The sequence below is a fragment of the Pagrus major genome, chromosome 24 (assembly GCF_040436345.1).
Source record: "Pagrus major chromosome 24, Pma_NU_1.0".
Classification (NCBI taxonomy): Eukaryota; Metazoa; Chordata; class Actinopteri; order Spariformes; family Sparidae; genus Pagrus; species Pagrus major.
The window spans coordinates 2,735,189-2,761,123 of record NC_133238.1 but is presented as its reverse complement, the minus strand read 5'-3'; the positions used below and the strand labels follow the sequence as shown (position 1 = coordinate 2,761,123).

At 40.4% G+C, this 25,935-nt stretch overlaps 1 protein-coding gene across 1 annotated transcript in view; it reads left to right on the top strand.

The window, feature by feature from the left end:
* The window catches only part of anos1a (anosmin 1a), a 29,026-nt gene extending 3,470 nt beyond the window's left edge, over window positions 1-25,556 (top strand). The window contains exons 3-15 of the mRNA XM_073462727.1: window positions 2,014-2,061; window positions 12,176-12,241; window positions 12,583-12,805; window positions 15,141-15,325; window positions 15,823-15,952; window positions 17,275-17,480; window positions 19,172-19,298; window positions 19,778-19,885; window positions 20,361-20,449; window positions 20,984-21,155; window positions 22,432-22,655; window positions 23,698-23,839; window positions 25,504-25,556. Coding sequence (XP_073318828.1) covers window positions 2,014-2,061; window positions 12,176-12,241; window positions 12,583-12,805; window positions 15,141-15,325; window positions 15,823-15,952; window positions 17,275-17,480; window positions 19,172-19,298; window positions 19,778-19,885; window positions 20,361-20,449; window positions 20,984-21,155; window positions 22,432-22,655; window positions 23,698-23,839; window positions 25,504-25,556 — 1,773 coding nt within the window. The remainder of the gene's footprint in view (window positions 1-2,013; window positions 2,062-12,175; window positions 12,242-12,582; window positions 12,806-15,140; window positions 15,326-15,822; window positions 15,953-17,274; window positions 17,481-19,171; window positions 19,299-19,777; window positions 19,886-20,360; window positions 20,450-20,983; window positions 21,156-22,431; window positions 22,656-23,697; window positions 23,840-25,503) is intronic.
* Window positions 25,557-25,935: the final 379 nt, after the last annotated feature.

Sequence of the window (25,935 nt, the reverse complement as noted above, 5' to 3'; positions counted from 1 at the left end):
AGCTAAGTGGCCCTATTAGCTGACAAGAGCCTGCCCGCACTGCAGCCTCTTGTACAGTATGAGAAAAATGTTGGTTTTCAAGATTAAAGCAAGTAAATCTATCTCGTAGACACTCGTAGATAAAAGTATGAGCCTGAAAACAAGCATAATATGGCCTTTTTAAAAATGTTGTTATTCAACATAATTTTTCAGCTCCATTGTTTAAACATTTCCTTTTCTAAACACATCAATAAGTCACACTTATGCACTCAGGCATGAGGCCAACACCTGATTCAAATAATCAGCTCATCATCACGCTCCTGATAATGACCTGTTCATTTGAATCAGGTGTTGGGGCAGGGAAACATCCAAAACATGCAGGGCAGGCAGCCCCTGGGAACAGGACTGAAAAACACTGCACTGGGGGAGATATTCTTTCATTACTGCTTTAGTTTATTTTAACTCAATCCCACATTCACCGTCCTGCTGCCAGATACGCTCACTAAGGCGCCAAATGCTGATTAATCCACCACCAAAAAAAGTCCCCGACAGATGCACCATATCCTCCTGTTTGAGTAACATTTGCTAAAAACTACAGTTACCAGCTGCATTAGGAAAGTAGTAGGCCTTTAAAAAGATCTATATTTGTTTTGAGAGCCGGGACAGACCAACACATTGTTGGTTTGTGTATTTTTGTCAGACACAGACGCATGGAACGATGCAATAAGAAAGTTTTACATTCATTCTGGGAATTGAGGTGAGGAGAAGATGGTAGAAAGGTGCTGAGCTGGAAATATGCAGGCTGATGAGGCAGTCCTGAGGCACATGGGGAAATGATGTTAAACACAGGTAACCGAACATGAGGGAAATCAGTAAATAGACTAAATAAAGAGCCAGTGCAGCAACTACCACAGCAGAGACAATGATCCTGCAAGGAGGGGAAGGAAAGCCATAGGGGAGGTGATGAGCTGATGGGAGGCAGGTGAGCAGATAGGGACGGATGAGTTGATGGCAGGCGAGAGAGGTGGAGTCAGTGGAGTCAAGGAACATGAAAAAGAAGGAAGGTTCATTACGTCCCTGAATCTTGCTTTGGGGCCAGACTATGGTGACAGCTGTCATTAACCTTCTCTCTGAAGTGCATTCTCTATTTTTCTGGAGGTATTTCTTCATCAGAAGTCATACGACGTAGATATTTTAAGTGTTAGTGTGTTTCTCCATGCATCACCCATTGACCTTTAATACAGCTGACACCACAGTCTGGCACCAAAGCAAGATTTGGTGACATAATGACCATCCCTTCTTTTTTAGAGAAACAGTCTTTAAAGAAAACACAAGGAAAAACACTGGGGCACAGTCATGTGCTATGAGAATTTTGTTGGGATTTATAGACAGTAAAATAATGGGGGCTTTTTGCCTTTACATGGGTACATAGGTGTATAGGTGAAGGAAGTCAATCATGTCCTATTATGTGTATAAGCAAAGAATAGGGATGCATATTATATGTGTCTATCCCTTTATGAATGGAGGCAAATGTTTTTAATTTTTTTTATTTTCATAGATTTATTCTGATCAGGTTAAACATACACAGTGTGTACACCTTAACAAATCCAAGACATTAGAAAACAGGAGTGCTGATCAGAGACCAGGCTGCCTCTCAAGTCACATTGAAAAAAAAACATCTATTACAGCACTGTCTCATGTGACTTGACAAGTGATCTGGATCTGCACTCATTATTTTTCAGCAAACGGCCTCAGGCTCCCAGCAGGGAGCCATGAAGGACATCAAGTCAGGTTTTCCTCCAACAAACTGGAGGAAAAACAGTAATTTGTCTACATACTGAAAAATAACAGTTGTGCTCTGAACTCTGGAGCTCTGCGATGCTCTCCTGACAAACGGTAATTATATGGGATGCCTCGGAGCTGTGACAGCACTGTAATTAGGGCATTAAAATGTATTCCTCTGCACCTAATTCAGTTAGACCGATTTATTAATTTGTGTTTCTCTTTTTGCCTCCCTTTAATGCTTCTCTTCAGAATAATGGATCCTTGGGCTGGTGTCATAATCACAAACAGTGTGCAAAGGTAGGTAACCAGTGGTTCCCTAACTTCTTTAAGTCACAGCCCCCCTTGTGATTTGTCTGTCAATGCATGAACTCTCACACAAGACATCATTTCTGTTGTTCATATAGGTATACCTCTCTTAAAGGGTAACTTCGGCAATTTTACACATTAAAATGTGTTTACAGGTCTTTGGGAGTAATACTGCATATGTGAAAAAGTATAAAGCTCCAAGGAAACTGCATGTTATCTGATAAATTGCCTCCAGTGATGTCACTTAGTGGCTAAGTTAGTTAGCTAAGTTGCATTATGGGTAATGTAGGCACCAGGTTTTAAAAAGCAGTCCCCTGGTCTATTATTGCCCTCCTACAGCACTGCTGGACTCATTATGGACAGTTTAAAGTGAAACTCTCGGCAAAATGCAACCTAGGCTTTTTTGTGAAGTAATCCGAGTCAAACCTTTGTGTAAAAGCATAATTACGACGAAAAAGCCACTTTTAAGATTTATCGTATTTTCGTTTTCGGGTCAAAATCATGTTCAATGGCATGCTAGGGGCAACTTTACGGTAGCATCAAAACCGCTATTTTTAAAACACTAAGAAGACTCGACACAACATGAAACTGTGCTCGTAGCATCACCAGGGTCTCTACACATGAACACGAGCATTGAGAACATTACAGCAGAACCAGAGACATCACCCTTTTTTATCCCACTCATTCTTCTTCCATTTCCAAACCTGGTACCTCTAAAAATCTATATATTTTTTAAAATGTTATCGGTCATTTCTTGTTTGTGATCCAATATTAAAACATACCGTAAAATAATTATTATAAAGGTTGCAGCACCCTAGGAAGTCACATGGGACTTTCTAGTGTAATAAATCACTCTGCCTTTGCGTGTGTGCACATTGTGTGTACTCGTTGGCAGGCACGTGTGCACTTTTAGTATGTGTGCATGTTTGTTTGGCAATAAATCACACCACATGCAAACCAGTGACAGTGCGCTGTGCGTGTGTGTGCATGTACTGTATGTCCTGATGCATGCTGCTGTACTGTAGTGGTTATTACCCATTTCCCAGCTCTACCATTCATCACCCAACTTTCCTGTTTATTCTCTGATGTCCCATAAATCTCAGCTCTCCAGCTAATACATCAACACTCATGAAAGAGGCACACAGTAATAGATGGAACACACACTTGCAAAGCTCCCACCTATGGTATTATGTTCGCATTATAAAACGCTGTGCAACTTTCATGAAATCATGCTCGCATAATTTTATTTCACATCCACTGTGTGACTACTTAGCCTCAGTGTTTTTTGATATTTAACAGCCCCCATGAGAGATATTGTCTCCTTGCTGAGCCATGGAGATATTAACACGCCTTAGCAGCCTCTCACTTTGGTAACCATGCGATCTCCGTGATGGGTAATTGTGATGACATGTTAGCGCATTAGACGTCTCGCCGGCTGCATTATTAAGAGCTTCTACAGTGAGTTATCCGGCCGCTTTAATGAACGATCACAGGGAGAAAATGTTTTCATTGCACCGTGAATTAGTTCATAATATAAAGAGCTGCTTCAGTCTATTACGTGCAATGTGCATCATAAGCAATGCTTTTCATCAGTAAATGCTCTTTTGATTGGTGCTTCAGTGGAGTTTCATACTCGATCCTCCCTGAGGATATGTGAATATAGAAATGTGAATGTATAAAAGAGTAGTAATATCTTATTATGTTGAAGCCTCAAGTCTTAAGCATCCGTCCCCACTGACTTCCCGTATGCATCTCCTCCCTTGTGATCGACAAAGATGTAATAAGAAAAATGTGGGATAACAGCTTTCCTATTCGTTCATCAGATCTGTTTCACTTCATGAAAGCAAGGTGTTCTTTATGCTTTTATTTAGTGCTTCCCTGATCGGTTGTATAACAGATATACTTAAGCAGATGAAGGAAAATTTCATAGTTATTAAAAAGTATCAGCATCAGCACAGTCAGCACATTTGATGGGAGGGACTGAGGGGATCTTAAATGTCATAAGATGAAAAATGCTGAAATTGTTGATGCCATATATACGTATATATCTGCATGTCTTCTTGTCTGATGTCCACGAAAACAGTTCAGTACTGTCCATAACTAACCACAAACTGTGCTTTACATGACACATGGAGTTGGATACAATACATGATGTCTGTGAGTACAGAGCAGTGATAGCCTTTAGTGGCTTTTAGTTTGGAGAGCCCTCCAAATTACACTCCTGTTTAATGGTGGTTAATTGTGAAATGAGAGGCTCTTACAGTGTGATGTGCAATCAATGCATTCCTCTAAAAGCCTGTGTGAGTGCAATTTACTCCAGAGCAGCTTGCTCCTCTGCGCACTTAAGTTTTCATCAATGTACAGCAGCGGAGCGTTAAATGCAGATGTGGTAAAAAGCGGTCCGAGCTGCTCTGCGATGACAGGTGCTCTCTGAAGTATTGCCGCTGAATTCACAGCTCTTTCATCTTGTCTGCAGCTTCTTGATCAAAGGCCAGCGTTATTAACAGAAGCTGTAGCCTGATTACGTCAGGGCTGTGGCTAGCTCTGTTCAGATGCATTGTTTTATTTGTGTTTGGGATGGTTTGAATTCATATGATTGGCTGCATGAAATGGAGGCAAAACTACATTTATGTGTTGTGTCAAGCTTTGGAAAATGTAAAAGGTCAGTTCACCCTGATCACTATTATAGCCCCTGTACTTTCAGCTGGGAGATGTAAGTGAGTGGCAAGTTCGCTAGGAGATATTTTTACACAAATATTTCCTTATTAAACAGAGTACAGGTTGATCTCTTTTACTGAACTAAAGTGAGCTTAACTGCCTTGTTAACTCATCTTAAAACACACCTTATTCACACTAAACTCAACACAGTCAAGTTAGATGTGAAAATGTTCTGGCTCGACGCACCATTTTTTGTCTGCTGCTGACGTCCCTTTCCCTGGGCTATGTCTGACCATTTCTGTCGGAACAACTTTCTGAACTGGCGATCCGACGTTCACAGCCACCTCACTCATTGATTGGCCAGCTGTGCAGAGGGGAGAGAGTGTGAGCCTCTCTCTAGCTCTCTCCTCTATCTGATGCAACTGTTTCTGTCATTTCTCATGCGAACAACCGCCTGCAACACTATGAAAATCCACCATTATACCCATTAGGGATGCAAATTTTAAGTAATTTCTTGAAACGATAGTTTTTTAAATTACAAATTACTTGTATTTGAATTAAATACATTTTCTCATACCAGTATTTTGTGTTTTATTTTGATATATTTGAAAAGCAAGCATCTGTAATCTGTAATTGTAAAATACTTTTTGATGTATCCATGCCCGTCTCTGATTGTCAATTAAGACATTTTCAATCGGTTGAATTCTTAACGACGATTAATCCATTTATCATTAATCATTAACATCCCTAATACCCATCTTAAAACAACGAGAGCAAATGTTTTGAGCGTATGTGCTGGTTGAGTACTCTGCTCCCATAATACACCCATGGACGTAGTAGATAGATGAGCACATATTATGGGTCGTGAGGTCACTTAAACTGAATAATTTCCATCATTGACTGATTTTTTTTTAAGTCACAGAAAAATCTGAAGACAGTCCATCATTCTGACAGATTACAACTCACGTTAAGACTAACACTGGTCGCAGAGGGGTGCAGTTGCCCTCCAGGTGCACAAGCAATGTGTGCAGCAGGACTTCCTTCTGGTGAGCCGATGCTTGCGGGATCAACTTCAAAACTCTGGCTGAGGTGGCGCTGGTAATTCCAGCCTTAAGAGTGGCAGCAGAGTCCTGGTTAAGAATAAAATTAAAATGGCCATGAGTTCAGACAAGGTTACAGCACATCAATTAGTTCAATTAATTCTGCTTGTTAATGGTTTGTTCAGTATCTTATCTTAGTTGTCTAATCTATCTGTGAATGTATTTCATTCATATTTGCCTGTAAAGGTGCGATAACCACTGTTTTAAAGCCATCTGCTTTGTGAATGCTGACATGAAAAGTGCCTGCATGGTTGGTTTCTCTGTTTCTCTTCATGCTGTTATAAATGCATATTCTGTAGGCTGCAGTTGTTATCTGTATTAAATGTTAATGGGTTTTTTTTGAAAATTAAATTCCATTAAATAGGTTACGTCTTATCATCATCTGAAGTAAAGAGTTAAAATGATGGGTAATAATAGATTATTACGGAATTTTTGAGACCCTGTTTGCCACAATGACGGAAAACAAGAAAGTCTGACACAACCCATGTACTGTATGGGTTAGACGTGTATGTTAAGATATAGGCTGGCAAAATATTATTTTTTTTAAAATGTGTTTATTTTTTTCTACATTTAGAAGGGTCAGTGATTGAGGCCTAATTTTTCTTGTTTTTTTATCTCCTTACACAAAGGGTGAGGCAGGTATGGGTGGTGGCTTGCAGCACTTAACACTTGTAACTATCAAGGTTTAGCTTTCAAATTATTCCTGATTCCTTGTTTTAGACTAGAAACTTTCAATTGTGTATTGATACATCCCTGTCCAGCTCCGAAGCTCAGACACTCCTGATGGGAAGCTTGTTGAAGCTTGTTGCTGTGAGACAGCCCATCACTTTGGCTCGTGACCATTTGGCCCCATGTCGTCCTCATGGACCCTGGTGGTAATGAGTGCTTGTTAATCCTTCTGTCACTATCTCCTCCAGGCAGACAGCCATTTGCAAGTGCCAGAGTTGATTAGCAACACACTCCCACACAGTCCAGTTCAATTCAGCTCTTTAAAATGAGCTAAGGATGGCACTACTGTAGCATTGGAGTCATGGAGGGTCATCGTGTGTATTCACTGACACCGGTGTCTTAGTTCACAACCTAGACAATTGGCATTGAGCTTGTTGTAACGACCTTCTTTCAGAAGCACTTGGCAGCCATTAGTGGACTTCAATACTCCCTACAGCCCTGTGTTAATGTTTGACTGAGAGCCAGACATCCTTTTCTTTCACTCCTCCACGCGCACTTACATTTTCAAATGAATCAAAGAACTTGTGAAACAATTTGCTTGCATTTTGTTTCTTGGGAGAAGCTGAGGTCTTGTCTTGGGCTGTTGAAAAGGTCTGGAACGCTTTCAAAAGCAGTGTGAGTCGTTGAAACAGGAAGCCAGAGACAAACCGAGCCTGTTTGCTCTCTGAGGGGTTTGTCTGGGCAGCGAATCAAACATTGTCAAGCACCAAAAGAAAAGCATTTTGCACGGTCAGCAGAGAAGTTGTCCGCTCCATTATCTCTGGTTGGTCATGGAGGAGTAGTGCGCACAAACTGCCAAATTACGCACACACAAATTCACACAGACACACACACGCTTTAAACTGCAGCCAAATAAACACAAGTCACATTCTGTGACCTAAAAGAACAGCTTGCATCGCAAACCAATTCCAATTTGGTGCTAAATTCTGCAGCCGAGACAAAAATATCTCTGTTGTCTTCACCAAAGTGGGACCAAGGTGCTCAAATCTCTCTCAACCACATCAGAAAGTTCCCCCCAGTCAGCTTTATTTGCGGTATTGGAATGGAATGCTTGATTTAAGCTTGAAATGGAGCGTAAAACTAACTGACGCTGAGGTGACGCTGGGAATGGCACGAGGGTAGGAACGTCAGTCTGGATTAGTGGACAAGTTCTCCCGTGGAGACCAGAAAGGGGAGATGGGAGATGGCAGGCCTGGCACAGAGCGATCAGACATGCTTCAGGGAGTCTTCATTACATAGCAGGAAGAGCCGTGCTCTACGTGCTCTGCACTGTAGTCCACTTGGCAGCTACTGTTTTTCTGCTCTCCACTCTTGCCTTGAAGTGGTGCACATCACTGGCTGATGCAGACACTCCAAAAGCCTGATTCAGCATTTTAGACCGTGTGACTGTCAAACATTGAAACCCAGGGTAATAATAATGATGATCACAGTTAGAACAGAACATCATGCATCATGTGTGGAATAGGGTCAGTTTACTGACTAATAACTCTTCTTATGGTTCAAAACTCAAGTCCCAGACAATTATAAGTCTCCACAGAATTCCCAAAGTGTCAGTGCATCATGGCGTGGAGAGCCCTGAGTTTAAAGACAATGAAAGTAGTGAATTTGATTGGCCATGATTGCCACGCCCACCTAAAGTATAATGTATTACCATGCATTTTTTCTGATCCTGCCCCATCCTGCACCCTAAATCAATATAGGGTAATCGTGTGTTGGCTCAGGTCCTAAATGCAGTTGCTGCTTCTGTTGCTGTGCTCTCACTCTTAGTTACTTGTCCTTGTATAGCTCGGGTGAAACGCAGCCCCTCAGCCTAGCACACAGAGTACAGAATACTATACGTGCCTGTCTCGTTTCATGTATATCACATAATGTGACGATGCAGAGCTGTTCAGCTTGCTGACAAGAAGATGCCAACCTTTGTTCCAAACAAACCATAAAACTAAGTTGTTTTAGCAATTCATCACTTTCACACTTCAGCATTCAAAAGTATTATGCAACTGTCAACGTTTGATTTCCTCACTCGGAGAAAAAAAGTGGCGGAGCGGTTCTCCGGCACGTTCCGGCTGCACTGCACCTATGCTGAGAACTCCCTGATGAGCCATGCTGCGAGCGGTTGTCTTTGATCACTTGGCTGTGACAAAAGTAGAGCCCTCAGACAGAATGCAAACAAGCCAGCAGTTTATTCAGAGAACTCCTTTTATTATCTATTTGGAGGTCAAACTAAAAGTGAATGCACCTAAAATTGTTGCTGACAATCCCTCACTGAACTGGAAGACTTCACTCGTGTAATGTCATCGGTCAAAGCTGAAGCAAGAAGTGTAACTTTTCAAATAGGTATGATTAAAGGCCCTGACACACCGCATTGACATCGAAGAACGAGCCACGTCAAGGCCCACTGTTGTGTAGCCTCGTGTCTCCTGTGCCCCTGCCAAAAAGCTGCACTTGATCACACCACAAAGACTACAGGCAACAAGCTTTTAAGCTCTGCGCGTGCGTGAAAGGAAATACCTCTCTGCGGATATACAAACTGTTGATGTGATTAAGCATCATTTTCTGACACCACTCCTGCTAATATAGCTTTTTCTTTGTCTGATAAAAAGAGGCAGAGGAGAAAAATAAGGAGAAACCGCACTAATTGGCTGAAGTCATGGACACTACAGTGACAGACTCAGTGGGCTTTCCCTTTTCCCTGTTTCTGTTTCTCTTTTTTTGCACTGATAGGCTTTACCTGAACAGCCAATCAGTGATTCTTCTCACCGAAGAACCAAAAAAAAAAACAAACAGACAAGGGCCCGACTGCTTGTGTTTAACTAGTATATATCTTGACCTCATGATGCCCACCCATTTCAATTCTGGCTTGTCTCTTCACTTCCAGATGCCTTTTCTGACTATAAATACAATCAAAAAGTTGCTGTCCTAATTGGTTCAAACAGCTCACTATACATTTCTCCCAAATGTATGACACCATTAAATCCACCACAGACATCATATTCAAAAGAACGTCTTCATCGCAAAGTTAGGCTTTTCAAGAGCTCTGACACTAACAGCAATTAATCAGCAACATTTTCTACATTTCTCATCAGCAGTCACTGAACCAGATGATTTTGACTCTGCAGGTCTTTTTTTCATTTGTTACCCAACAATGTAACATAACGATATAATTTATTGATGACATAATTTTGAATAATTGGCTTGTTATGCAATAATAAGCCAGTAATAAACTCTACTGTGTGTAATTGTATAAATTACTAGGTGAGGCTAATTTGTGAGTGTTTCTGATGAAGAAATATTGTATTAACACCCACAATCAGACAACTCATGCTGTTTTGATATCATATTGTTAAAAAATACACAATATAACAAATTCTCACCAGTTACAATGAAACCAGTAACATGATCAGCTGATCCCAGAGCTGTGCAGGAGAATTAATTTGAATTTTTGTCAGACTGCTGAAGAAGAACAACTCTCATTTTCTTCCAACTCTGTCAGTCCTATAAAGGCAGGGAGGAGCTCTAGCGGTTAGCTTTTCTTAACATCTTTTAACCGCTCCTGCAGTGTGACCATTACATTAGATGATGCAGCTGGACATTTAATAATAGTGTGAGGTTATGGAATTTATGTAATAGAAAACAGCAAAAGTCATTAATTAACTGTTTCACGTGAATTTCGATATTTCATTTAGTCTTTTGGTTCTATGTGTTGAATGTAAATTATTTTGAAATGTTAGCAAATATGTATCTTAGCCAAAAAAGTACAGTACACCATAAGCCTGTGCCACAAAGCTATTATAAATGAGTCATTGTATCTACTGACATATGTTTAGCTTTTTATTATCTTCAAATATGTGATCTGGGCACTTCCTCTGGATAAAATGGCAAAATGTTGGCCGACTGATAATTCTAGGTGACCACAAGCAGCAAATTGAATACATTTCACAATTCCACATCTGGAACTTAACTCAAGTTAGATGATCCTTCATAGAAACCAACAGTCTGCTTTTATTGTTGTTAAAGTTCCCTTGCTGCTGTGTGGTGATGCTGTGATAAGTGCATATTTCTTTGCCGCATAACCTTAATATAACTACAGTGTAACTACCACAACTATAAAAACAGGAATGACACACAGACAGAATTCAAACAAGTTCCAAGTCTGTGTGAGTTGATGTTCATGCTGTGGTGGAATGAATAAAAAATAACAGCTACCTGGAAGGTCTGGAACACAGTGTAGATATAAAAACAGGGTAATGCTTTGGAAAATGTGTGGGCAAACTGTGTTTTATTCATCATATCAGAGTTGGTTGAGCGTGACTGGATCATGATTTTGAAAGATTGATCTCAATGTGCCATAGACAAAAATATTTCTTTCAAGGAATCTGGAGCCTTGCGAGGGAATAGAGGGGAGTTTGGGTTTGTGAAGGAGTGATCCTAGAGATTTCGTTATGTTATGTCTTATATGTCTTATCTTGTCTTGCGATCCACATTGTTTATGTTGTCTCTTTTGTATTTTTTTGTCATATGTATCAGGTCTCTCACTTGTTGCATCACTTAAAACAGAAAACCTTGAGAACCTTGTTCAAATCTTGATGTGAGTTTCCTAACCCTGGTGTGTTGTGCTGGATAGACTTGCAGAATGGACGCAATTGGATAGACCTACAACCAATCAGAGCGGCAATACATGTGCTTTTTCAAATCCTGGACCGGCGACACTGCACTGTCAGCCAAATCCAGTCAAACCAACCCCGTATTAGATAACCTGTTGTGAGTGTGGTAACCCGATGTATATCTGCCGGGGAAAATGAAACACGAGCTCACAGATTCAAATAGTTCTGAGTAAACTCAAGTTTGTTCAGAGTTTACAGCGCTTCTCTAACTTTCAGACAACTTGCCGCGTCCTTGGGATGCTTCTGTACATTTCACTCTTCCCCACTGTTTCTCACTACAGCATGAAATTACAATCAGTGTACACTCGCTCCCCTGGGCTGCCTCTACTAGGGCAGGATCCAGCTTTATGGTACAGAGGACGAAGCTGTTAATTGGTGACATGCTCCAGAAACGGCCTTAGAACGCGGGACAACATTCATTAACTTTCCCTCACATATATTGTAACACCATCCATTTCAGATTAGATCTGCGCTCTTATTGACTCTGGATAACACAGCACACAAGATAAGTCAGCAACATGTCAGACTGTTGAACCAATTCATTTAACTGCTTTGTGACAAAATATGATTAAATACTGCTATTTGCTTTTTCCAAATATATTTTGGAGGAAATGCAATTACAACTTGGTACATGTTTCCTAGCGATGTTTTTTCCAGTTTAAAAGTTCTTCCTTTTGTAGACAGAAGTCATACAGTGTGGATATGTGTACATTATAAGGCGCAGGACTTTTACCCTAGAGAAATGAGTACATGTACAGAGCATGTAGATATTGGAATAATTAACCAACATCAAGGTGACCACACATAAGCAGCTGCCAGGAGTAGATATTATGAGAGAACTCATTAAATTAATTGAAAAAAAAAAACAGTTGACACATGATTAAAAGATTGTAGATCTTGTTCTTATCTGACTGTAATCTGTCTCATTGCTCACACTTGTTTTTTTCACTTGCACAGTGCCTGGAGCCCTGCAAAGACTCCTGGGAGATGAAGAGGAAAAGCAATTGCAGAGAGATGTGTGAGGTACACTGCAACACATATTCAAACTGTGTGCTTTGTGCACACTAGGATCAAGGGAAGCCAAGACTTGCTGGCTGCACACATGCAAATTTTCAGTGATCAAATAAGTGTGTGTGATTGGATGAGAGGTATTCCAATAGAGGGCTTATAGAACTAGGGTTACTATATCATAGCCTTCATTCAGCACTGTTAATAGTTAAGATCTTTGGATTTTCCAGCCTTCAGTGGAATATTCTAATAAAATATATCAAAGCATGAAATAAAATTTTTAAATTTAAAAATAAAATAAAATCAGAAACAGTTAAAGATAAAATAAGTTAACTGGTTTTCTCCAACCCATCTAGCGCGTGTTTCCTAAAAAGCACTGGGAGTGTGTGACCAGCTGTGAGTTCCTCCAGTCGGTGTTGGAAGTGAAGCAGGGCATCTGTCCTCCTCCGGACAGAGCTAGCGGCTTTGCAGCGGCCTGCGTGGAGAGCTGTGACAATGACCGAGAGTGCTCCGCTCAGAAGAAATGCTGCTCCAACGGTTGTGGCCACACCTGCCAGTCTCCCAAAGACCTCTACAGGGGTAAGTAGAGTGAGAAGGACGTGCCCAACAGAAACAGATACTTGATAGCATGCTAATGATCTAGTGAGGACAAAGTTAATTATTCTACTTTAGTTGCACTACAGCAGGTAAGCAGTGACAAGATTCCAGCACAGGAGTGATGTGACCTGATCCTGTATATCACTTCTATGGTTAAGGTTTTGTTAGGTCTGGATACAAAAACTAACTGGTTAAAAATTGGTTTTGAAAAGGTCAAGAAAAAGAGCACAAGCCCATACTCGACTAATACACTTTGCAACTAGAAGCACATGGAAGAGAAGCTGAATACATTATTAGTAGAAGGAATACAGAATCAAGAGGTCAAGTCAAGGTCAAACTTTCAGCAGACAGATGAAATGAACTCATGGAGGCTGAGGAGAAATGTTTATCCTCATTAAAGCACAAGTTCACACAAATATTAAAATTCAGTCAATATGTACCCACCCCCCAAGCTAATGGAAAGTTGGGTGGAGTTTTCGTCATCCACAAAACATTTCTGGAGCTTCACAGCAAAACAGCATTGCAGCATTCTCCCAAATAACTGAAGTAGCTGGAGACTTGTTTATAAAATGTAAAAAACAACCAAAACGCCAGTTTATGTGTGGCATAATCCAAGTTTTTAGAAGGCCAAAGATCCAAATTGATCTGAACCCTCCCCCCCCAAAAAAACAACCTTATTTACATCCTTTTTTAAGCCGAAATAATGACTGTAGCTGCTAAGCTGAAAGCATCAACATGCGCCCCGTCATGAGCTTAGGGTTAAGCAGTTTAAATGATGTTCTTAAAAATCAATTTGGGGTCTCAGGTCTTCCGGAGACTTGACATTCTACTCCTCTTTTGCAAAAGCTGAAAAGCCTAATGTATGTCTTTAATGTCCAATCGGCCATTTAAGCTGTTGCTTAAAGATTCCATTCTGGATATAAATGTATTTATGTTTTTTAATATTTATGACCGATAAATAAGAAAAAACACAAGTTCATTTGTATCCAGAATATCAGCCTTTATCTATCCACTATCCACTTCCATGAGCAGGATTAAACCACTACTGCAAATATTCGCAGACATGATTGCGAGAGGTAACAAGAAAATGTAATTCTTAAACTTCATGGAAGAATAAAATATTTTCACTCTCCAAAAGAAATTTTCACTTTTCCTTTTATAATGACTCAACTCTTTTGGCTTTGTTGGGCCTGACATGTATAAGTGAGATACAGAGAAAGACATGATGTGATGAGAACTTTAAGCCAATCACAAAATAGTAAAGGTCCAGCATGTATGATTTAGGGATAATCTCCTGAAACTAAGAATCCTTGTGTTTTTGTGACTTTAGAATGAGCCTTTTATATGTGGGTCCATGAGACACGGGGTGTTCAATGGGGTTCAATCTGCAACCACACTGCAAGACTCCACTAAACCCTACACACTGGACTTTGAACTGGATCCTGACACATCCTGCTGCCATGTTGGGAGATTAAACTAGCTGAAACCAGCTGAAATCAGTAAATTTAAAGTTTTCTCTTTAATTTGAAAATACTTTCTATTATAAAGGTTCAATTATCACCAGAAAAGTGCTGCCATATTCTAATTATCATTATTACTAAGCATCACTTACTGTGACACACACTTAAACTGTCATACATTTCCTGTCAGTCTAAAAGAGATGTCATCCCAGCCTCCCGTGGGCCTGTACTCAGATGAATGAGGTAATTCCAGGTTAAAAATCTCTTGCTAACAAACAGTGTGCGGCTGAGAGTCTGAGTCAGGTGGAGTTTGCCCTACTTAAGCCTCAATTGTCGGAAGAGGGATCAAAGAGAGCTGGTGAAAAACAGATTCTGTGAGCTTGCAGCAGTATGTTCAGGCCTCACCAATGATAACACACATGATAGGAGGGGAATAATGTGAGGAAACTCATTTTGCCTTTTCACAAAGTAGCACAATGCAACGCTGTATATCCCTGCTGCCCTAAGGGACGGGTGCTGACCTGACTGAGAACTCCTGTCCTCTCTGCTGGGGCATAGTGCTGAGAATCACAGTAGATGGTGGTATCTAACTCTGACAAACACATCTTTGCTTCCTCACCAGGCTTTTATATAACATCCGATATATCTCTGCATATGTCTGTAGAGATCATTAAATTTGAATAGTTTTTCCAAATCACAGTCTGTTTGGCCTATAAAGGATGAATTCATCATGCAAATGTAAAAAGTTGGTAAAAAATGTATCTACTGTATTCTCACAAATCATCCCTTTAGTTTTATTCTGTTCTACTTCTGGTGCATGTATAGTTCATGGTTTGATAACATGGTTTTGTCTTCAGGCGCTCCTCTGAAGCCGCGGAAGGAGCTGGGCTTTGAAGAACTCTCCTCTGGTCAGCTGGAGGTTCGCTGGTCCTCCCGCTTCAACATCTCAGCTGAGCCCGTCGTCTACATCCTGCAGAGGAGGTGGAACTTTGGCATCCAGCCCAGCGAGGACAGTGCCACCTCCTGGCAGGTGGTTGCACAGGTTAGTTCACTGCACCCAATGTATGGTGTAAACTAGATGTGAAAAAATCTGGCTAAACTAAAAATAACTGGTGTTTCAGTTGTGATTTATGACGCCCAGTTTTGAAGACCTTTCCTGCAGAACCTATAAAATCTTAGGGGTAGGTCAAAAGACTTCTGAAGGTCTGAGACTGAAGCACAAGCACTTTTAAAAGTCACTGCTAAAAGTAGTGTGCCGGCACATCCCATGAATGCTCGATTGGATTGGGATCTGGGGAACTTGGAGGCCATTTCTCATGTGCCTCGGGCCATTCCTGAGCAGATTTTGGGACGTGTCAGGGCACTTTGTCCTGCTCGTGGGCAACTGCCGTGGGGGGTTTAGTAAACCTAACCCCAGTGTTATTCACTTTATCTGTTTGTCCTTTTATTGTTGTGGCTGATGGGTGTATTATTTATTTCTGAGACTGTGGATTTATGACTTGTCTTGCTCCCTCCAACATTTCACCTGATCCCTCATAGACCACAGAGCAGGGAGCGAGGCTGTCTGACATCCGGCCAGGTCGCTGGTACCAGTTCAGAGTGGCAGCCGTCAACACCCACGGGACCAGAGGTTTCACCACGCCCAGCAGACACATCCACTCCAGCAGAGGTCAGACAGACACCCTCTATATTTGTGTTTATGTGTGTGATCCTTAAAGGCACAGACAATTTTAAATGTCACCCCGAAATAACTAGCAGAGCTGCAACATGGTTGTTCAGATACTAGGCTGAATGTAACAGAATAGCAGATGAGTCGAGCATAGAGTCTAGAAATAATCAGCTGCAGCACTTCAGGGAAAAACAACCAATCACGGGCTGGATTCTCCATCCTTTTGTGACTAAAAAAGTTTGGTTGAACATTCCACTGCAACATGTTCTCACTCCCAACTTGTCAAGTATGGCAGCTCTGGTCAGTGGTCCAAAGCTTCAAGCTATGACATTGTAGGTACCCCTCCATAGCATCAGTTGTGTATGTGCAGCGCTCTGCAGTCAAGTGAGCAATAATAACTATGCAGCATCTGGTTAGACTTTTAAAATAAAGCTTGTCGACAAACAATTCACATATTATGAGTTTTGAACTCTAAGCACAGTTTTGTTAGGTTGAGGCACCAAAACTACTTGATAAGGTTTCAGAAAACATTGTGGTGGTGCTTACGTAACTTAAAGTAAGCTTAAGAAATGACATTGAAGGGGAACCGACAGTGTGGTAGTTTGAAGCGTTGGGCCACTGACCAGACTGCCACATCTGATGCGTTGGGAGGGAGAACGGGCTGTCCACTACAGCGGCTACCAGCCACATCTGATCCCACTAACAAACTGCATCATACAATACAGACTGCTGCTAAATGGACATGGAGGAAAGGGTCCGCCATACATCATAATCAAGAAATTAGTTCAAGAAACAATCGAGGTGGTGGCCTCTTGTGTTGAAGTCCCCTTAGTTTCCTGATATGTTTACCATTTCTACACCCTCTGTGGTTGGGGTTAGGTTATGGTTAGAAATAAAGTAATAACTAGTATGTGTTCAAACAGAGTCCCTACTAATAACTGTAGTATTACTAATAATCCAAATAGTAGAAGTAGCAGTACTGACTTGTGCTAAATGTGTTCTAGATCCAGAAAACCTTTTATTTCTGTCATTTCAGCTTTTATGTTGTTGATAAAGTCAACTTTCAGTTGCATATTGCATATTGCTGTGTCATGTGTAACTGCATTTATTTTTACTAATGGAAAAATGTTAAGTTTTGCTTTAATTTGATGATGCCTCCAGTTATTGAAAGCTAGATAAACCGAGTAAAGAAAACTTGTCTATGAGTGGAGGGTTTTGTTGAATAACCAAATACAAAATCATCTACTATTATTATGTCAGCATTAGTATGTAATATTACTCTGTGACCGCAAACGGTATTAACAACATCCCTTCACCCTCAGACCCCTCCAATCCTCCAGCTCCCACTGAGCTGAGAGTGGCCAACATGAGCTTTGGCCCTGGCAGGGTGGTGTCTGCCAGGCTTCAGTGGAGCACGCCTGCTGACCTGGATGTTCCCGTCCACCACTACAAGGTCAGCTGGAGCTGGACTGCAGTCGGACAGGCCTCTGCTTCATCTCTGACCAAGAGGAGGAAGACAGTCAGAGAGGTGAGGACTGACAGATACTACAGCACTCTGAAAATGTTGTAAGGATACTTGTTAATGCCAGCCTTCATTAAATTCACAAAAGGTCAAGAAAGGAGATATTCTTACACAATTAAACAGAAAAATACAACTGTACACCTTCTGAATTCAAGTTTCTCTCTTTTACTGAAATAAAAGGAGCATTTTCAGCCTCATTAAGGGGCACTATGTAGTTTTGGAGAAGAAGTTCAATGTCAGAATTTTAACATTTACAATATTAATGAGGTAATAATACAAACTCAGAAATATTTACTTTTTCCATAACTGAATAAACAAGCTGTTCTCAGAGGACAATAAGGTCCCAGAACACTGTTTGAAGCTTAAAAGGTGGCAGGGTCCGCCACATATAAACAAAGTAAAACAGTATGAAATGATGTTGTCCTTGAAGGTCAGTTTGTTGAAGCTGTTTGAACACTTCCAATAGTTAGGAGAGCTTTAAACTGTCCCTGCTGAACCATCAGTACACACAATAACAACAACCTGAGGTCAAAATGTACGAAATCTACTGCATTTTTAAAAGTGAAAGGTAGGGTAATAGAAATTGCTATATAATTCAATTTGATTAAATCCATTCAGTTTAAATTTTTCAATTTCAGATTTTTTTTTTTTTTGAGAATTTAGCAACAGAGTTAGATTTTGTTCCTGAATGCAACAACGACCTCTGAGGCTCATGGGTCCTGTAGTACTTGGTGTACTCTAAGAAACTCAACTGAAAGAAATAATAAAAATGTGGTATTTGTAAAATAAAATTATTTTTTGTAAACAATGAAATCAGATCCCATTGTTAAATAAGACTATAATCAGACTCAGACTCAGACCTTGAGGCGATTGTTAAAAATAACCCTTGCATGCATGACTGAGGTGGGAAAGATCTTCATAGGTCAACATAATTCATCTTGATGCCTGTTGTAGACGCACGGTAGCATGTTCAGTCTCTGAGATCTGACATCAAGGAATGGTGGCAGGTAGGATGGACTAGTTGAGAATACAAACTGGCACATGGCCTTTAGTGTTCTTTGACTGGCTGCTATTTTCAGGGCTTGTGGAAAATGCTGCAAGAAAAATAAAATGCGAGCAATGAAGATTTCAAGAATGATATTTTTGATGATTTTAAAATGGATAGCTTGACTTTCATTTTCTATTCTATTCCATTGTTTGTCTCTTTGTGTGTGTGTGTGTGTCTCGGGTCCCTCACTGTTGGCATCACACCACAGAAGAGGTCACTAAACTTCGTCACGCATCTTGAATGGCTGTTCTGCTTACAGAGGACCGTACGCATCACGACAGGATGTGGACCTCATAACTAAGAACATATCAAAACATTTTCTACCCTTAGTGAGAATGCACAAGCATTCATGTGTAATGTTCCATCTTTGTAGCACAGATATTTCTATCTTCCTACCAATACACCAGATGTTGTTGTGGTCAATGAAGAGTCCAAATCAGTGTTTGCCAATAAAAACAGCTCTTGAATACCATCTCAGAACTGGGTTATAGGTGCAGACTACCTGTTTTTATTTTTGGCACAGGTTGGTTGTAAGAAGGCTTCATCAACTTGAGATACCCATAAAGGAGGCTGGACCTCTGATGTTGGTGTGCTGTTCTATGGAGACATAAGTTAAAGTGTGTATGTGTTTATGTGTGTCTGTGTTCAGAACCAGGTGGAGCTGGACAGCATGCGGTCTAACAGGAGCTACAGTGTGGAGGTCCAGGCTGTGTCCTACTGGGGACAAAATCAGCTCAAAGGACCCCGAGCCATCCTCCACTTCACCACACAGCGCTGTAAGTCTTTATATGTGAATCCCTGAAAGAGATTATGACATTCTGAATTTAGCCTTATACTTTTGTTAGGATTTGCAAGAGAAGAACGTGTCTTCTGCTCAAAGGCTTTATACTTCAAAACAGCATGTTGAAGTGTTTAGCCCTCCCACTGAATGTTTCCTCTGGTTTTTTTTTAAATGCATTTGTATGATCTTTTACACTTTAATTCAAGTTTTTTTCCAAGTACCATTGGGAACTGAATATTTAAAAGACTTCCTCCTACTAGGATGTTAAATCTCTGATCCTCCATGTGTCAGAACTTCACTCCACCCAGACACAACCTTAACTTCCATGAGCTCCAGTTCCTTTCTTGTATTTTTCTTAAAGAATATCATTTTGAATATCCATTTTTTATAAATCCTTACTTGGTCCATTCTTTTTAGTTGTAAATGGGGGTATTTAAAATGATATTTTATTATATATTTTATCTTGTTTTGAAGCAACCAGTGCTGCTCCAAGAGCCCCTACAGGTGACATTCTGGATGTGGGGACACCGTTCTACCAGGACGGACAACTCCAGGTTCATGTTTACTGGCAGACCAGCACGGGTATGTACCAGTGTACACGTACAGTATTTACATGAGCTTATGTGAGTGTCTGCCATTAAGATTAATGATGCATACAATTGGTCTTCCTCTGACACACACTTTAAATCTGTTTTATAAAGAGTATAGAGAATCTGGATTTTGCTGCATTGTTGACCGCTGTGCGACAGACTCTTAAGATTGTTTTTTCATCATTGCGTCAAATGGATATACTTAAATATCTTGTGTCATCACACATTTGCCCTAACTTCAACCTGGGATCTGCACTCGGATTAAATATAACTTCAGAGAGTTGGACAGTATTATGAGTTCAGGAGTCTCACAGCCTGGGGAGTGAAGCTGCTCTGTGGTGGTACAGTAGCAGACACTTCTGTATCTTTTGTCAGAAATCAGCAGGGTAAACAGACTGTGGCAATCCATTCATTGTTGTAGAGCTGCTGTTACATGACAGTGTTGTATGCTCTTGTTGTTTGTATAGATCCTTCAGTTGAATTCTACAGAATCCAGTGGGGACCAGAGCATTGTAGTCACAACCAGACCAGACCCATGGAGAAGACCAGCACACAGGTAACCTGTTAACACAACAGTGTCATTGGAAAATTCTGTTAATTTTAAATAGTTTTAAGCATGTGATACCACTCAAGTGTACTTGCAAACTGTACACACTAATTAATTTATCAATTTATTAATTAATAAAGTTAGAAAGATAAACTTTTCATGGTGGAGTGTTCACGATGAATTGAGGAGTCTCACAGCCTGAGGGGTGAAGCTGCTCTGTAGTCTGGTTGTATGGCAGCAGATACTTCTGTATCTGTTGCCAGATAGCAGCAGGGTGAACATGAACATGAGCATTGTGGCTGGGGTGGGTGTTGTCTTTTAGTATACTTTGGGCTCTGTGCTGACATCTCTCCTCGCCAATATCACTTATGCTTGGTTTCAACTTTTTGTTCTGGACATTTGATGGGCGAACATACTTACTGTTTATATTGTTTGCTATATAAAGTCACTTACAATAATCTTGGATCCAGCATTTTGATAATCAGCCATCATGCACGGACTAAATGTAATGTAATGATAATTTCCTGTCTTTGTCTGATCTAGGAGAGCTTTGTCAGCCTGCAGGGCTTGCTATTCTCCTGTAAGTATAAAGTCCTTCTGCAGCCAGTCAGCAAGAAGAGTCATCCTCTGGCAGAAAGTGCCATGTTCTTTACTCCCTCCTGTGCTGCCATCCAGGCCAAGAGTCCAAAACCCATCACCTGTCCTGGAGAAAAAGGTGAGACCACAGAAACAATAAGTCTTGAAACTGCATGATCATGTCAAAGCGATGGATTATTTTATTTATGGATTTCTGCTCACTTGGTCACTTTCTAGACTTTTCCTGGGTCTTCTGAAAGCCTGATGGTGTCAGTATGAAGCATTTTTACACTTTTTGTAGCTTGCAACTTCTGTTTCATTCACTTGTTCTCTTGATTTTACTGCTTGCAAAACCCAGCTTCCCCAAGGTGGTTTAAAGTCAAAGTCATATTATAAAGTACCGACTGCAAGACTTTAAATTAGGGGGGAAAACAGTCTTCTAGTTGTAATTCTGGGATTTCTCACTACCATTATTTCCCACTTAGTAAAACGAACAGAGTAGATGCCATACAGAAATGTCAGTAGCTTTGTTTGGTTCTGGTGTCACTTGTTAACAAACTATTAAAAGTATGTAACACGATACAGATTTAAGCTTTATTTCCACTCATCTGAAATGGGGGTAAATATTTAACACTGTGTAAATGTATGATTCCAAAGTCAGAGTAACCTGGGTTTTTATAGTTCCTCCTATAGAGTGGTGTAATCTGTAGTTCTTAAAATCATTTAGCATCCACACCCAGTTTCCTTGTCTCAAAATCAGTGGTGTTCTGTAGTTGTTTTTTGGTTAAATGCCTGAAGTAAGGTCTGTGGTTGCCACAGGCTTAAGATATTTACAGGTTGTGTTCTACAATATAAAATAAATAATTAAATGTCCCACAATTTAATTATAAGGTGCTTATAAAGAAAACATTTGGCAGATCTTGATTTGATGGATCTCTCAAACACTTGTACTTGTAATTGTACTGGTGCAAATGCTGGAGCAAATACTGATGCTGCATTTGTTCATCGCCTATATAAAATATGAATGGCGCTTCTGGATCTGAAAAGTGAATCCATTGCGCAAATGCCTTAAACCTGCATTCTTTCTAATAGCCAGCAGGGGGCAACTCCACTGGTTAAAAAAAGAAGGCTGTATGTATTGTATGTATTGAAATGATGCTACTTTTCACTTGATTTATAACCCTATTTAAGCATTTAATACTGAGTTTATGGTCTTCAAGTTTTCTTCAGTACAGCGTGATGTTCATTTTGCAAATGATGGTCCCATTCAGAATAATGTAGATGATAAAGTAGGGAATGCTTTTGGAAAGTGGTCGTCATTCTTCCCCATGTATATCATGAACATGCAATAAGAACTTGTTTACCATACTACCACCTGTCTTCATTTAACCCCTGGCTGTGCTTTTCTTCAGCAGTGTCCCCTCAGAAGGTCCTGGTGAAGGCAGTCAACCTGACAGCATCCTTTGAGGTCCGGGGTGGCAACTTGACAGCCATCTTTAGCTGGGATTTGTCCACGGTCCTGCGCCACCGGCAGTTGACTGGTTATCAGGTGACCTGGGCGGAGGTCATCCCCACCAGCCGCCACAACAACAACAAGCTGCCTCACAGCCTCATCTCCCAGTCCCAGATCCTCCCCCCGGTCAGTGTTGTTATAAACTGTAAATCTTGAGTTTGGTTAATGTTTGGCTGTAGGCTCAGTGTACCCACTGATGGTACAACATCAGATGTACATAAATTAAAGACAGGGCCATTGCTTCACTACTAAGTACTGTAGAATTGGTAAGTTGAATTATTAAATTGACAAAAACCAAACCAAATAAAATAAAATAAATTATTCAAATAATTTTTGGAGTCTTAACTTTTGGTGTGTTTTCTGTCTTTTGTCTTTGGAGTCGTGACCTACGGCCCTGTGATGTGAGGGTGGCATATGCTTTGATTTTTAATAGAAATATTGTAAGCACTGTTTTGCAAGAAAACTGAAATGGGAATTATGTTACAAAATGTCATTATTTAAGTGAGTTAGTTAATTTTTCCCCCATTTCTGTTTCATGCCAATATCTGTCCCATCCCACATGGGATTACAAGACACCATCGCAATTTATAGAACATCATGCCATCTTCTGGTTTTACAAATATCAACAAAAATGAATAATACATAACATAAATTCAACTACAAAATACTGTATCATCAATTTCAAATTAATTGTACAGTTAAAAGAATTTTTACAAATCTACAGTTTATCTGGATTTTTTTTCTCCAGGTAACTGGCTGGTCTGAATGTTTCATATGTGAATAGTTCACAAATCTTTGTGTAACAGGCCGAAACGATAGGTTAAAAATAAAAACTTTGTTGAAATAGAAAAGCCTAAATGCTAAAGAATGAAAGGGCTATAATAAAGTGAAAATGATACACAAAATTCTATAGGACTAGCAGTCAAAATATATCATTTTCTCTGTTATTGTCTTCTTGGTGCAGCTTTCCTCTGTGCAGCATTTCTGACTTTTAATGCATATCTGAGTCGGATTTATAGTTTTCCTGCAGGCAGATCTCAGGGTCCACTGAGCTGACAAACACTTTTAAAACCTTTAGTCTGCATCTCCCCCTCAATTTCACACACCTTGAGCATTTTAAACTTTGTCTTCTGCCTTCTCACTGTTTGTCCTACCTCCTCTCTTTCAGGATGGTAATGTTCTGGTGGTGTCAGGCCTGCAACCCGCCAGTCTGTACAGGCTGGAGGTCCAGGCCATCACAGCAGAGGGGGAAGGTCCTGCAACCAGCCGGACCTTCCAGACTCCCGAACACAAAAGCACCCTGAAGCACAGTAAGGAATGAGAGAAATTAAAGATTTGTTTTTAAAAAGTTCTCAACAAGACAAAAGAGACCAGGGTGCATGAATCAAACTTTACATTTTAAAGTAAGTAAAAACAGCAGTGTTGACGTGTCAAAGACGTTTATGTATTGTGTTACAGAGATGTTTACTAAAGTTAGCGTGCTAACTAGCAAGCCCCAGCCCGTCCTGTCTTTTATCACGACTTTGTACTGCAAGAGGCAATAGTCTGATAGCCCCGTAGTTTCAGCTGGGTGATGCCACATACAACCAAACACCTTCTGAATTCAAGTTTCTCTTTTCTACAGAACTAAGACGAGCTTAGTCGCTTCGCTACATCATCGTAAAACACACTCCATTCAAACTGGACATTAACGAAATAAACCAAACCAGTCTTGTTTGTTTTTCCACAATCACCTCTGGTCAAAATAAATCTTCAATTTACAGAGTAAGACGTGAAGAAACTCTGGTTCTACATGCCGTTTCCACTCACCGCTGATTCCTGATTTTAGAGGCTGTGTCCGTTCCGGTTGTGTTGTGCCCCTTTTGCCTGTGGTGACTGCCCCTTGCGGTCTGAAGTAGTGGTCCAGGCAGAGCAGTTAGCTAATAGGGCAGTTAGCTCCAGAGGTACCTGTGCTTACGGTAGCTAACTATAGGCAATGATACTACCAACTACTACCAAAGAGCAGCAGTTGCCCTATATTCTTTGAGTCAACTTCCAAATGACACTTTTAATAAACAAAATATCTAAACTGATGCCTGAAGATAATCTATCAAAATGAAATCAAAATGAATCTCTGGACACACAATGATGTGTTCATTCTCAGTCAAATGTGATTGGCTGTAACACTCATAGGATGAAGTTGTTAAATCTAAAAATGGCGTTTTAGTTTTTATGATTTTTATTTGTCCTTATCTATCTCAAACTGCAGGAGAAAATTGCTTGGTATCGTCAACATCCTGCATTAAGTAGTGCTGTGCATCACTTATATATGTACATGTTGTAAACTGAAGTCTGTATGTGACAGTCCTGTGAAAGGCTGGGTGCTTCTCCCTCTTCCTCTAACTGTAACTGTGAAACTGATGAGCAGGTATAGATCACTGAAGCAAACACTAGAATACGGCTGAATTTTCTTCTTTTTTTCTTGTCGTCATTAAAGCTCATACACAGTCATGTTCCACCCACATGGGTCTTATCACTTATCATAAGTGATTAGACCTCTTCTCAGGACTGTGTGGGTATATTGTGCTTGATTGACATCTCCCTCACACTTGTGTTAGCTTTGTTGGAGTTGTTACTGTTGGACAACTCATGCTACTCAACATATGGTGTTTGATTACATTCCCCGCCCTGCGTTACTTCACTCTGAGCAGAGGTCGAATGATAATGTATGAGGGTCATGAAAGGTTTTCATAGGGGCAGATTTCAACCACTACCCTTTGTAACTCTGAGGGGCAAGGGGGCACTTGAAAAATAGGTGATAGATAGGGGTAAACATTGTAAATGGGATTGAACCTTTGCCCTCTGCTTTGGCTGTCTTGCTTTCAGAATTTCTTCTCCACCTTTTATAAGGAGCACATTATTTTTTAGAAGATAAACTGATAGCTAATCAAGCTAATCAAGCTTACCAACAACTGTCTTGTCTCTCCTCATTCAGGACCCAGGCTGAGGAAGCATCATCATAAACAACCAATCATTGAGAGGCACTGAGCCCGGACAGCCAATCAGCCTGCATGAACCAAGTCCCCCAAACTCAGGATGATCAAGAATCCATAGAGCAGTGGTAACTAATGACAAGTGCAGCTTCACCAGCTTCATGATGAATTCTCCATAACAGCTAGCAACCATTTTAATCTCGCCCTGCAGTATCTTACAGTGGACCGAGCTGTTAGTTAAAGCTGCTATACATAATGTAGCATTTCAAAATCAATGAGTCCACCGACAAGATTGGCAGCCTTTACTGGCCACAGAGTTGTATGCTTTTCAATGAAAGCAGACTACAGACTCTGAATAAAGTTATAACTAGTATTCTGCTATGAAACTGGAACACAGTCTCACAGCAACAACATAAATACTTTGACAGGCTGCT